The sequence below is a fragment of the Pistacia vera genome, unplaced genomic scaffold (assembly GCF_008641045.1).
Source record: "Pistacia vera cultivar Batoury unplaced genomic scaffold, PisVer_v2 Contig36, whole genome shotgun sequence".
In the NCBI taxonomy this organism is placed as follows: Eukaryota; Viridiplantae; Streptophyta; class Magnoliopsida; order Sapindales; family Anacardiaceae; genus Pistacia; species Pistacia vera.
The window spans coordinates 110,531-123,851 of NW_022196179.1; the positions used below are offsets into that span (position 1 = coordinate 110,531).

At 35.7% G+C, this 13,321-nt stretch overlaps 1 protein-coding gene across 1 annotated transcript in view; it reads left to right on the forward strand.

Moving 5' to 3' along the window:
• Positions 1 to 218: 218 nt before the first annotated feature.
• Positions 219 to 13,321, forward strand: part of LOC116139834 (calcium-transporting ATPase 3, endoplasmic reticulum-type-like) — a 52,462-nt gene continuing 39,359 nt past the window's right edge. The window contains 14 exon segments of the mRNA XM_031425482.1: positions 219 to 305; positions 682 to 1,083; positions 2,496 to 2,546; positions 2,668 to 2,701; positions 3,569 to 3,586; positions 3,792 to 3,928; positions 4,047 to 4,121; positions 4,400 to 4,445; positions 4,658 to 4,717; positions 4,813 to 4,893; positions 6,062 to 6,147; positions 7,181 to 7,282; positions 7,790 to 7,843; positions 8,275 to 8,376. Coding sequence (XP_031281342.1) covers positions 219 to 305; positions 682 to 1,083; positions 2,496 to 2,546; positions 2,668 to 2,701; positions 3,569 to 3,586; positions 3,792 to 3,928; positions 4,047 to 4,121; positions 4,400 to 4,445; positions 4,658 to 4,717; positions 4,813 to 4,893; positions 6,062 to 6,147; positions 7,181 to 7,282; positions 7,790 to 7,843; positions 8,275 to 8,376 — 1,335 coding nt within the window.

Sequence of the window (13,321 nt, forward strand, 5' to 3'; positions counted from 1 at the left end):
TGATTCAGCATTTGCAGGATCTGACGATACTGTTCTTGGCTAAACATAGGAACCGCATCATTATTCTCAGAATTGACAGGATGACTTACTTGATTGGCAGTGGCCGATCCAGATCGTTGATTTTGGTTGCAGCCATGTAGTTTCCAACACGTGTCTCTCGTGTGGTTCCTCCTTTTGCAAAAATTGCAATAACGATTTTTGTTGGACTTGAATGGCCCATGAGAGGAATTAAAATTTGTGGAGTGGACTGGGCTATTTCCTGGATTTGGGCCAGCTGCAAAATTTGGGATGCTTCTGGGATTTGGGTTAGGAGCAAAAGTTGAGCCCAAACCATTATTAAGCCCAGTTGAGTGTGAGCCATTGGATGAAGAGTAGTGATATGAGCCGTTAATGCCTTCATATAAAGGTGGCTTTCCCTGTCAGTGTGCCCTAGCCTCCCTTTTCATTTCCATGCTTCATCTCAAACTGCCGCCGTTGGGGATGATGGACCGTGAAAGCTGCAGCTTCAGTGCTGGGTTAGGTTTCAGAGGAAGCTGATCTCTGGCTTTCGTCTTGCACGGCCAGTTGGTAGGTGGGCCGGAGAGATGATGTTGGTGACGTAGCCAACATCTGGGTTCCAAAAGCAAAAAAACTGTCATTCAAACCAAGCAAAAAGTGTACTAACCTATTTTGATCTTTCAGGTGTTGGATCTGGTGAAGAATCGTGGAGGGCCCTTCAATCGGTTCTTCAACAGCATCGAGCTCGTTCCAAATCCCCGAAAGGCGATTGAAATATACTGTGACTGGCAGGTTGTGTTGTTTGATTTCAAGGAGATTTTTACGCAAAGTAAAGATCTTTGCAAGATCGAGTTGGCTGTACATCTCTCGGATGTTTGTCCATATTTCATGTGCGTTTTCTATCTGAGGCAAATTGGCAGCAATCTCCTGGGTCAGGGAGTTGCTGATCCAGGCGCGAACGAGGGTATTGCACTGGATCCAGTGTTGGATCAGATGCGGTTCAGTGGGTTGGGGAAGGGTTCCATCAATGAACCCTTCCTTATTTTTGGTTACCAAAGCTCGTCGGAAATCTCTGGCCCAAGTGACGTAATTTTGTGAGCCGGTTAATTGCTGTTTGACGAGCACAAGTTCAAAGCCATAGGAAACCGGCGAGAAAAGGGGATCCCCTGGTTCCGGTCGACCGGTGGAGGCTGGGAGGATTTGGAAAATCGGTAGGGATTTTGACCCGTCGGGTTAGGGTTTTGACTAATAAACCCGAGTGGAAATGGGCCGGGTTGAAAATGGAAGCCGGGTTGTTGGTTGGGCTCTGGTGGATGATTTGGACCAGTGTAAATGTTTGGGCCTACTGGAGTTTCGTTGTGTGAGCTATCATTTGTGGCTGTGGATTCTGAGTCTGGTTCAATTGGTGTTTTGGTTGAATCCATTCTGTGATGTTTGGAAAAAAAAAAAAAAAAAAAAAAAACTGATCTTATGGCCTTGTTTTTGCAGGTTTAGAGAAACAATGGCTTAGAGAGGATTGTAGCGGAAGCAAAGGTTGAGCCGTTGAGCTCTGATACCATGTCAGAGTTAGAGATTGAAGGTGGCAAAATGGGTTTAAGACTGCCGAAGAATGCCTACAAAGGGAGCTTGATAAAAGGGCAGAAATGAAGACCAAGAATATCAAGCAAGAGAGAATTGTAATTGTTTATTGTGTATTGTAACGAGTACATGAGCCAATTTATATAGTGGCTTTGAATACAATAAAGATAATGAAATCATACAGTAAAGGAAATGCAATAAACAAAATATTACAATGATCAATCAAATAATTGTAAATCAACAATTGCTTGATTCCAGCATAAATATCTTCAGCATTCCATATTTCATCAACAATTCCTATAAAAACATATTTCAATCATACAGGAACATTTAGTTCTTAATTAAGTAAAGTTTTTTATTTTAAAAAAAAAAAAGCTCCCGAAGACATTTTATATTTGCCTTAATATAAATGTTATTTCCAGGATAAGGCCCCTAAGGGTCAGCCCAAGTCGATATTTTGCTTGAAGCTGAAGCTTTGCTATCCAAGGTTGCCGACAAATACGGGCTCTCGTGGAACGTGCATCGTAACCCAAATTCTAACGCGGCCCATCGTGTTGTTGCTTGAATGTAACGTTAGTGCCCAAATACAGCCACAACTCCCATAGTTTTATTTATTTATTTAGATCTCTTGAGTCTTGACTAAAAGGAGTGAGAACGAAGATTAGTAGAATGGCAACCCAGTAGTCTCTTCGAGAAAACTACTGGAACAGAACCTTTCTTCTCCGATCCAAAATTTTAATTTTTCAATGGAAGACGCGTTCGCCAGATCTGTATCTGAGGTCATTCACTTCCCTCTCGAAATTTGCGTTAAAAAATTAAATTTCATTAGCAATCAACTTTCGAATTTGTTTTCCCCTTTTGACTAAACATGTGAAGCTTCTTGATTGTTTATACTCTCTATTTTTTTTTTTTTTTTCTAGGTATTGGACTTTTTCGGAGTGGACCCTGCGAAAGGTCTCACTGATTCTCAGGTACTCGTGAATTCTTCAGAACATGATGTTTTGCTGAATTGATTGATTATTAGCATCAGTTCAGTTTAAATTTAGCTTCTACTTGGCGCGAAAGATGTTATATAATATTTGTATTTTGCAGGTGACACAACATGCGAGAGTTTACGGTAAAAATGGTACGTGCATTGTGTTATTGGTTTCCTGTAGTAGTTTACGAACAAGAAACGCAACCACAAATATTTATACTCTGTTTTCGGTTTCTTCTTCCTTTTTTCATTTTACTTGGTTTTGTGTTTGATGGCATATATCATAAATGCTTAGCAACGATAATAAGTAGTGCTTCTCCAGAAGAAGAGAAGTAACATAATCATTTTCTGATTGCTTAAGGCTGCCTAAACAATAGCTGTCTTCTAGCTTTTGCTCCACTCAATTTTCTGTATAGGTTTATTGATTTTGAAGATCTTGGTAAGATGTGATTCGTGAGCAATTGAAGAGAACCACAACGAATTTGGGAAGTTTAAGCATGCAAATTCAAAAGTTAGTTGCTGATATGCTGCTGCTTTCAATCATGCCACTATGTGGTTATGTGCTAAATTTCCCCTAGCAATTGCATGTACACGTTTTTTTTTTCTTTTTCTTTTTCAATCATCTTCGTTCTTTTGATATTGGATCTTCCTAGTTGGAAATTATAGAGTGGCGCACTTGATTGTGTGCTGGTGATCTGCAGTTACTTTGTAGAATCTTTCTACACAACATGTATTCTATATAAAGTTTAATATTCATGCATTCTATATAAAGTTTAATATTCATGCATTTTGTGGTATTATCTATTGGTGATTATATGATAACAAAAAAATGTCATTCAAAGTTATGGTGATGTATCTTTAGTACCGTCGTGAGTTAGTTTTGCTGTAATTGTTTAGTAGAAAAAGTTATGGAATCTGATACTCATTTAAAAATATGTTCTTATAATGTATTTTTCTAAATATTTTCTTCTGATGTCTTTTTCTTCTTTAATTGCATGCTTCTCTCACGCGCTGCAGTGCTGCCTCAAGAAAAAAGTAAGTACAGGGCATACTCCTTGCTTACTCCTTTTTGATACTTTTTTTATTGCCTTCATTACATTTTTGTGCATGAATACTTCTATTTCCCCTTTATATATATAAATGAAACAATAACAAGTTATGTGTTTCTAAATTCTAACCTATCTAGCTATAATTGGTTATTTTTTAGTTTGAACCTTATGTTTTTGACCCTTGAATACAGGGACTCCCTTCTGGAAACTGGTGTTGAAACAGTTTGATGATTTGCTTGTGAAGATATTAATTGCTGCAGCTGTTGTTTCTTTTGTTTTGGCTTTGGTTAATGGAGAGACTGGATTAACGGCTTTTCTGGAGCCTTCTGTAAGATCTGCTTGGCAGGGCCTGTTTCTCCTTTTATTTTTCTTTAATAAACATTTTTTATTTAAAATTTAAATGTATTGGTTTACAGTTTAAACTCTATGGTTTGTAACCTTCACAGGTGATCCTGCTGATATTGGCTGCCAATGCAGCAGTTGGTGTAATTACTGAAACTAATGCTGAAAAGGCTCTTGAGGTAAGTTCCAAAGTTTTACTTTGAGGACAGCTCACATGAAATTGAGCAGATTTCTAGTTTAGGCTATAAGTGGATCTTGTCTGCTTTAATTGAGCTTTCTACATGTAAGTTTTTGCTTGCTGACTAATGTCAGAGAAAGTGTCTTTCTTTGTGTTTATTTAATCTGCTTGAACTTTGGTTGAAGTATGCCTTTTATAATGTTATTCATTTCTTTGTGGATGGTGAAGTCTACACAGCTTCAACTATCTTGACAGTTGTTTCTCAATTCCATTGTGTAGGAACTACGTGCCTATCAAGCAGATATTGCAACTGTCCTGCGAAATGGTAAACCAAAAATTAAAAGAAATAAACAAATGATTATTTTTATTTTTACCAACTATGGAGCTGGTATTTACAGTGGATTGGGGGATCTCAATCTTATTATCTTTTATTAGAATTTATTTAATTTTCCTATAAAAAGAATGTCTCACTAAACTGAATGAGAGAACTTTTGTCATTTTTGCTATACATAGTTTACATGTAAACTATTATTGCAGGTTGTTTCTCCATTCTTCCAGCAACAGAACTGGTGCCAGGGGATATTGTAGAAGTTAATGGTAAGTTGGTCATGTGCTATTTATATAAAAATTTATTGATATTTGTAAAGAGTTCAGAAAGATCTTGAAAAGGTTTTCCTTTTGTGAGTTAATAGTGGGATGCAAGATTCCAGCTGATTTGAGAATGATTGAGATGCTAAGTAATCAATTACGGGTTGATCAAGCAATTCTTACAGGTATGTCTCCTCATATCAAATCTGAAAAATAGACTTGATTGTCAATGATGCACAGTTTTGAGTTGATCTTCATAAAATCAGGTATCAATACTTGAACTAAGTTAATAAAGATAGCAAGTATGCCATTTTAGGGGTATACTTGCTAAATCTCTTTGGAAACAATTATAAGTATCATGTTTAAATAGCAGACGAGGTCCATTCAGTGTGTACTGATCAATTTAGTGTGCAAGCCTTCTGCTATCTGGGTAATGGTCAATTCTGTACTGAACACTTTTTGACCTTTGTCACTGTACTAAATTCATGTGTTAGATTGTTCAATTAACAATTATGCAATAAGCTTTATAGGTAGACTGAGTGAAACTGAGTTGCCTCCGCCTACATTTTCTGAATTCATGTTTGTGTATATTTTTGTATAGCTATCATAAATATCAAGACTTGGGAATCTTTGTAAGGTATAGTCATGCTATTGTTGATTTGTAATCATCGTACTTTTGTAAATGCAAATTAATTTGTTTTCTCTTTAAGAAAAATATCATTTATTTCTGCTAAAGTATGAAAACAGTTAAGAAAAAATCACCTTTTAGTTCTAATTCGAATTTTTAAGCTGTATGAATGATTTAGATTCAAATAGCTTATTCATTTTTAGGTTAAGTAATCTGTTTTTACTGTATGCGATGTTTTCCTTTGAGATTGTATTGATTTTTCACTGTTATTAATGATATTTAATAGGCTTATTGCGCATATCCAAAACATGACTATCTCAAACTGGCTATAGTTGTATAGCTATCAACTTGAACAGTTATTTCAGTACAGTTTTAGGCACAGGCATACACTTTTAATACCCGAATTGATTTGGGGAATGTTAAGTGAAAAAAGTGGTGCATAATACATCTGTTTGCAAGAATTAGAAGATATGGTTATCTACCTTTTCTTTTTAAATTACTTCTTAATTCGTGCTATATATGGGGATGCTATTGCCCAAAATGTTTGTTTAAGCTTTGTGTGCTGGAGACCATGCTAGTTGCGCTCCTCTGTAGTCCATAGTAATCGAAGAATGAAAAAATGTGGGATTGAGTTTAGGCATCATCTACACTTTATATGATGAGTGCCTAATAATTGAGCACATGAAATTCTAGTTCAGCTCCTAATTATGTTTTATTGATGGTAGGGGAGAGCTGCTCTGTGCAAAAAGAACTTGAGTCCACCATGGCGACAAATGCTGTGTACCAAGACAAGACAAATATTCTTTTCTCGGTAAAAGCTTTCATGCTGTTGTAGTCAATATTTAGACAAAAAATAATATGCTTGTGTAGACAAGGGATTAAGGGAATGTTTGTTTTGCCAATCTGATGTAATCAGAAATTGGGTTTGATTGGGGACTGATCAGAAATGAGTATTGACCCAATCCTGAACCCAAAATTTAGAAACAGAAGAAGAAGTAATTTTTGCTGCTTTATAAAATAGTATCTGAATTTCATAAATAAAAATTCTAGACTTGATAAATGAGTTTTCACAATTTTTTAAATTTGAAAGTACTTAAAAAATGATCCAGATTTTCGAAGTGTAGCCTATTTTTTGAAACTTGATTTGGAATCATGAACCAAACAGGCCCAAAATTTTTGGTACATAATTGGAGATAAAGTCAGGATAAATAGGTCTAGAATGAGAGTTGATCTACTTAAAAGAGATGTGATTGGAGCCACCATAGGGTCATGCTAAAGCACCAAATTCTTTCTTTCCATTGGATGCACATGATCTTGTTATTTGGTTTTACATTACATATCAAACCCTAAAATATTTAAGAAAGCACATCATTTATTATTGAAGTGAAAATGCTATGATCTGCAACTATACTTGGACACACTATCTATTTTTACCTACCTCTCTGTTGTTAATTTGGTGGTTAGTTTCATTTTACATTGGAAGCTGGAGTGATTGGACAGTGTTGTACACTTTCTGCTTGGAAATCCTGTGTCCATAGTTTGGTTAGACCGAGTATACTTAGTTTTATATCATAGGGTATCTTAATCTTATGAGTCTGTAAACTTATTTCTTGTCCATTTATATAGGTGATGCATTAAAAAGTATTTAATTCGTATTTTTTTAAAGTGAAAGTTTATATTGTTGACCCTCAATCAGATAGCGATAGAGTTGAAGTACTTTTATGCCTTAAATGGGGAATTCTTTTTCTTGTTTGTCTGTTCTTTCTTCAGGGCCTTATACATAACGTTTCTTCTTTTAGTATTAATTAGCATTAAACAAAGTTCCAATGTATTTTGACTGCCAGGGTACAGTAGTGGTTGTGGGTAGAGCAAGAGCTATTGTAGTTGGAGTTGGTGCTAACACTGCCATGGGCAGCATACGTGATTCCATGTTGCAAGCAGAAGATGTAAGCGTCGCCAATTTTCAGTTTCATTAGTATCTTATCTGTTGCAAATTTTTTTACCCTAAATATTCATTATCGCTTTATGATCATAGTCTGTTTTTTGTTCCTATTAAAAAAGAATCTGTATTTTGTTTTTCTGTTGATTACCATTCAGACTTGCTTCTAAATTTTCAAATTTGTTCTACATATCATTGGATCAGAGAAATTTATATGGCTTTGATTCTGTTGCATTCAAACATTTGAGATACATATTAGGAGTTCTGATGGGTTGTGTTTTGGCCATATGTACTGTGGCTTAGGCGTTTTTGCAGGAAACCTTATCTTGACTGCATGAAGGGGCCTGTTCCCTATGTTGTAATTGTTCTGTGATATAGTAACTTGAGCATCCATCTTTTTCTATTGATGGTCTTTAAAAATTATCTAGAACTCCATAATAATGAGAAAGAGCTCCATTGAAGCTTTGTTGTCTAATTATACATTCTAAATATTAATATTCACCGGTGGTTGCAGGAGGCGACACCATTAAAGAAGAAGCTCGATGAGTTTGGTACTTTTTTGGCTAAGGTGATTGCTAATTGTCTGTCCTATTCCTTTGTTTTTATGTATATATGTTAGTGAGTATGTGGCTTATAAATGCATGCCGAAGGATTGTCTTCAATTCCACTGGAACTTAAAGGTGGTAGAAAAGGAAAGACATTTTAATAGGTTAATGATTGATTTGTGGAGTTACTTAACATTGTATTATCAGTATGATGCACTTCATATTACTTTGACACTTTTTTAGGTGGTTAATGATTCATGGTTTTATTTATTTTAAGTTATCCTCCACTCTCTCCCTTTCCCTTTTGATCTTTTCCCATCAGTATGAGGCACTTCATATTGCTTGCCGACTTCCTAAGATGTTTAGATTCTTCAAACTCACTTTATTTCAGGGAAATGCTGTTACTTTCTATCTTGCCATGTTATCCAGCTATATGAATATGCTGTGTTTTCAGGTTATTGCAGGAATTTGTGTATTGGTATGGATTGTAAACATTGGTCACTTCCGGGATCCTTCTCATGGTGGGTTCTTGCGTGGGGCAATTCATTACTTCAAGGTACTGTTCTATAGATGGTGTTATTTTATTTTATTGTTAGGAATAATAGCAGTTTGGGGTATCCAAATTCCTTTTATCTACTAAAGTAATTTTTGCTTGAATATTTCTTAGCATCATACAAAATGCTTTCATATTATCGTATTTTGACAAATATTTTTGCATGGGTGTTGGTGTGAATATCATTAGATTTTGTTGATTTCAAATGCACTAGTTAGGTGATGGCATTATTTAAATAGCTTGATGGAAAGAGAGCCCATAACCTCCCCAGGGCATTCTCGATATCTCTTAGGCAGAACAAATGTACGTCGCATTGACCATTCTCCTAACTGCTTAAACTCCACATCAAATGCATAACTTGGTTCGAAGAGGTTACAATTATAAGCAAATTGTCAGTCCGAGGAGAAAACCACCAGCACAACAGAGCACCATCCAATCTTGAGATGAACCAGTGTTGCCTGTTCCACCAACCAAAACAAATAAATCCAAGAGAATAAAAATAAAAATTTAACAAGCTACACATGATGCAACCGGATTAGAAATTCATTAATGGCTTCGAACAGAATAAATGAAGTAAGAATTTCTCAGCCCCCGTCCACAGGCTCCCTCACACAAGCACTATATTCTCGTAGTAAAACTTAGGTAAAGAAAATATCAATCATGTACAACAACATATATAACATAACATTAATAACCAAATACTATTTCAAAAGTTTTCACTTTATTAAAGAGGTCATCCATGCCGGTTATCATACTGTGAACTATCAAACAGAGTGACCAAACATTTAGTTGTAACTTCTTGGTTACAAGTATATATCAATTGTATAATTTTTTTAATCAGAAACATTTAATTGCGACTTTTGTTCATGTTCCAGAATAAGCATAAAAATATGTTCATAATTAAGTTAGTATATACAGATCATCACTTCATGTGTATCATTCTAGTTGGCTAGTTAACTACTAAAAATGGTATGCCAAAATCACTATAAAAAATAAAGGAACACAAGGTGAGTAAAGAGACTCTTGAAGAAACCTCTGTATCTTGAGATTGAATATATACACATCCCCAAAACAGTTGACGGCAGCCAGCCTTTGCCCATCATAACTAGAAAACATCTTTGTTATAGAAGGCTCTTTTGGTGGTAATTTATCATCATTCTTCTCACGGCAGGTGTGAAAGTGTGTACTAGCTCTGAACTTCCCACATCCACAACCTGTAGCACCAAAAGAGGAATAAATAAAACACCCAGATTGTTACAGTGTCTAATTAGGCCTAGGATTTGCTCAAGTTAAACACTGTGAAGTGTTCAACCATAATTAAATGGTAAATTTTCATTCCATAAGTCAAACTGTAAAATCATTAAAAGTTGCCACCACCAGGACTTGAAAGAGGAAAAAGATCAACACAATTAAGCCTCTTCCACCCTTCTTGAACAAGGCCAAAATCCCACAATACATAGGTACAAAATCTAAATTCAAACCAAGATATAAATTTAGACAATTGGTGGTCAAACAGTCTAATCAAGTGAAATCATTCTTTCCGTATTTATCTCCTTGGTGATTGTCCACCGTACAACTTAATCATATTCGTCCACATACCAAAACATACTATATTATTTTTTAAAGAATACATTAAGTAGCCAGTCTCACACAACATTTTAATATGTAAAACAAGAGGAATATCTGCCAACTTATTAACCAATGGAATTTGGAACATACTTGAATGCAAAAAGGCAAACTTACGTATATCTTTCTATCATGCCCTGCAAGTATCAACCGAGAACAATCAGAATAAAAACCATGGAACGTGCAAACGTAGTTTACGAGGAAGTAGCCTTTTATTGATAGACCATGCACTTTTGCCAACTTCAGGGCTCTTCAATTCAAACAGGTTCGGTTTAACATGATCAGAATATGCAAAAGCAACCCTGAATTAGAAATGGTGCTGCATATAATCCTCTGGATGCCTTACTCTTAACCCGGGCCAATAAATCTGTGGTTGCATGGCCACCAGATGTGCCAGAATTCATATTGCTCTTTAGACGAACAGATAGAATATCAATCCAATAAGAGACTGGACTAGAGCAAAGAAGTGTGATCAAATATTGTATTATGCACCAGTTGTAACCGGTACTCTCTGAGGAGCAGGGCAGATATCGTGTGGAGAGTACTTGTAAACTCCTTGGCAGAGTAGGCAAAGAGCTTGGTGTCATCACCAGCTGAGATAAGCATGGGAACTCCTAATGAGCCCATTTATGGTAACTAAAATCAACGGTTTTCTCCCGACTACGACTTCTTTTTATCTTTTCATCCGGCAAAGGACTACTACAATTTAAAAAAAAAAAAAAAAAAAGCAAAATCAGTTATGAAGAAACATGTTAAATACAGTAAACAAAAAAAAAACAATAAATGAACTTATGCATATTAATTTATGAGTTATATAAACAAGATGCAGCTAAAACAATGTTACTGGAGCTAAAAGAACAGGTAAGCAAAACCATAAATTGAATTTTAAAAACTTGACACACCTTCATTGCTAATTGGCACTACCATTGTCAAGGCCCTACATCATGTGTATGAGCTCTTACATGACCAACTACACCCATTTCTTCATCACTTCCGATGAAGACTGTCATCAATTGACCAATTGCCTCACTTGAAACCTTATAAAGAATAACCTGCGACAAAAGTGAATTCACCTATTTTAGATAGCACCAAATAAACAGACCAAAAACAACCCCAGCCAATTTAGCTGAAAAAAAGAGGGTTCCACCAATTTTTTTTTTTTTTTTTTTAATATTTTTGGAGACAGAAGACCAAAGAGATGCTAATCACACTTAAAAATAAATTATATTTACCCTTGAAAAGCAATTCTGTTAGTAGAAGGGACAAAAAAAGGTGGAGAAATAACTGAAAATATCTATATGTACATTTAAGAATAAGGGGAATGGCATTCAGCCTCAATCAGAAGATAATGCGTTTAAACAATAAAAAGTCCCCACTAATACCACTTATTAAGAGGTACTAAATAGCAGTACACCGTAATTATTTCTCCTTTTGCCTTATGACAGTAATATGAAATGAAAAGTATAACCGACAACTTAAATAAACTGCTCCATTTGAAGAATGAGGCAAGCACAAGACTGATAAACCATACCTGACCATCAGAACCAGCAGAGAACACACTCTTATGACTAGGAGCAGCTGCCAGAGCATTCACGTCACCTTTGTGAACAGAATGTGCCTGCAAAAGAGTTCCATGTTGACTATCCCAAAACTGAACACTGCCAGCACTATCTGCACTAACAAGAGTCCCGCACCTGAATTCAAAAAATAACTTGATAATTAAAGAACACAAATTTCACCTGTGTAAATGTTGTTCTACAGAGACAGTAACCAAATAATAGTTTGAAAAAAATAATACAGAAGAAACGTTATTTGTACCTCAGAAAAGTAATGACCAAATGCAAAGATCAGGTCCACTACCCAAGCCTCCAAGCCCAACTGTAATTCTGTAGATCTCATTACCCAATTTCGCATCCCAACATCTAATAACCTGAAAAGTCCATATTACACATATTTGTTTGATATGTTAAAAATCTAATGAAACTGTAAGTTGATAACAATGTCAAAGAAAAACATGAACCAGAAGACAACAGTACAGTATACCCCACCACATATACATGTCATCTTGACAACACTTACCCGTCACTGCTCCCTGAACCAGCATATTAGCATCAGTACTCCACGTCACACTTAGAACACGCCCTGCAAATCATTTGGTTAGGAAGTACTAGATAATATTAATAATGACAACACACAATGACACGACAAAAATTGTCACCCAGTGCAGATATCTCACCATGACCCTAGGCAACGTTTATAGTATGTCAATTCCTCTGAATCAGAATTCTATATATCCTAACACAACCATCATCACAAGCAACTGCTACATGTGTATCCTCGATAATTACTGATTCTTCATGAAGCCCATCTAAGTCAGAATCACTATCACTTCCACTATTTTCGTAATCATCACTATCATTAGATTTGTCATTTACATATCCATTTCCAACATGTAGGGACTTCTCCTCTGAATGAATAAGCCGATTATTGAGGGTGCAACAGCCATCTCCCAGATTGAGAACCCAATTGACTCTAGCACAATCTGCAGATGCACATAAAGCAAAACATGTTATACAATTACAGCAACATATGAGAAGAATCAATTTAAAATACTATTCTTTCTGCTTGGAATAAGTTAAAAGTACCAACAGACAAAGTTGAAGCTTAGATACAAACAGGAATATATCAAAATGTTTTTGACAAGTATCAAGGGAATAGTCTTATTTTCTATTTCTTATTTACGCCCCCATTCAAAACCACATTCCCTGATGGTTTAGCCCAACCTCCCTGGACTTCTTACCATTAAAACTTAGATGGTATGATTGTGATTCTGATCCTATACATAATACAGACACTACATCAATATACATAGCAAGTCAAGGTTCATTTTAGACAATATTAACCTAAAGATGATTAAGAATCAAACAAAGTCACGTAGCTTATATTCAACTAGTCACACAAGCTTCTTTCTAAATTTTTATCAAGTAGAAATTACAAATAGCTAATAATGCAAATTGTTATCATTTTCCATTTCGGTCTCACAAGCATACACATTCACCTTCTGTTTCAAGTCAAAAGATCCCACTCCGAAATGGAGCCATCTATACTCGAAGAAACAGCCGTCCACAAGGAAATCCCTTTTTACCAGCACGACACCAAATAGCGATGAAACTCTCGACTTGGGATCTCCATGAATCGTCGAATACACAATAAAATTTAATACAATAATCATAATAAACATATGACAAATTTGAGTCGTGAGCAAATCAAAGTGATTTAGTTCATTGTTACCAGCTGACAGTGCCAGCTAACGGTGCGTGAG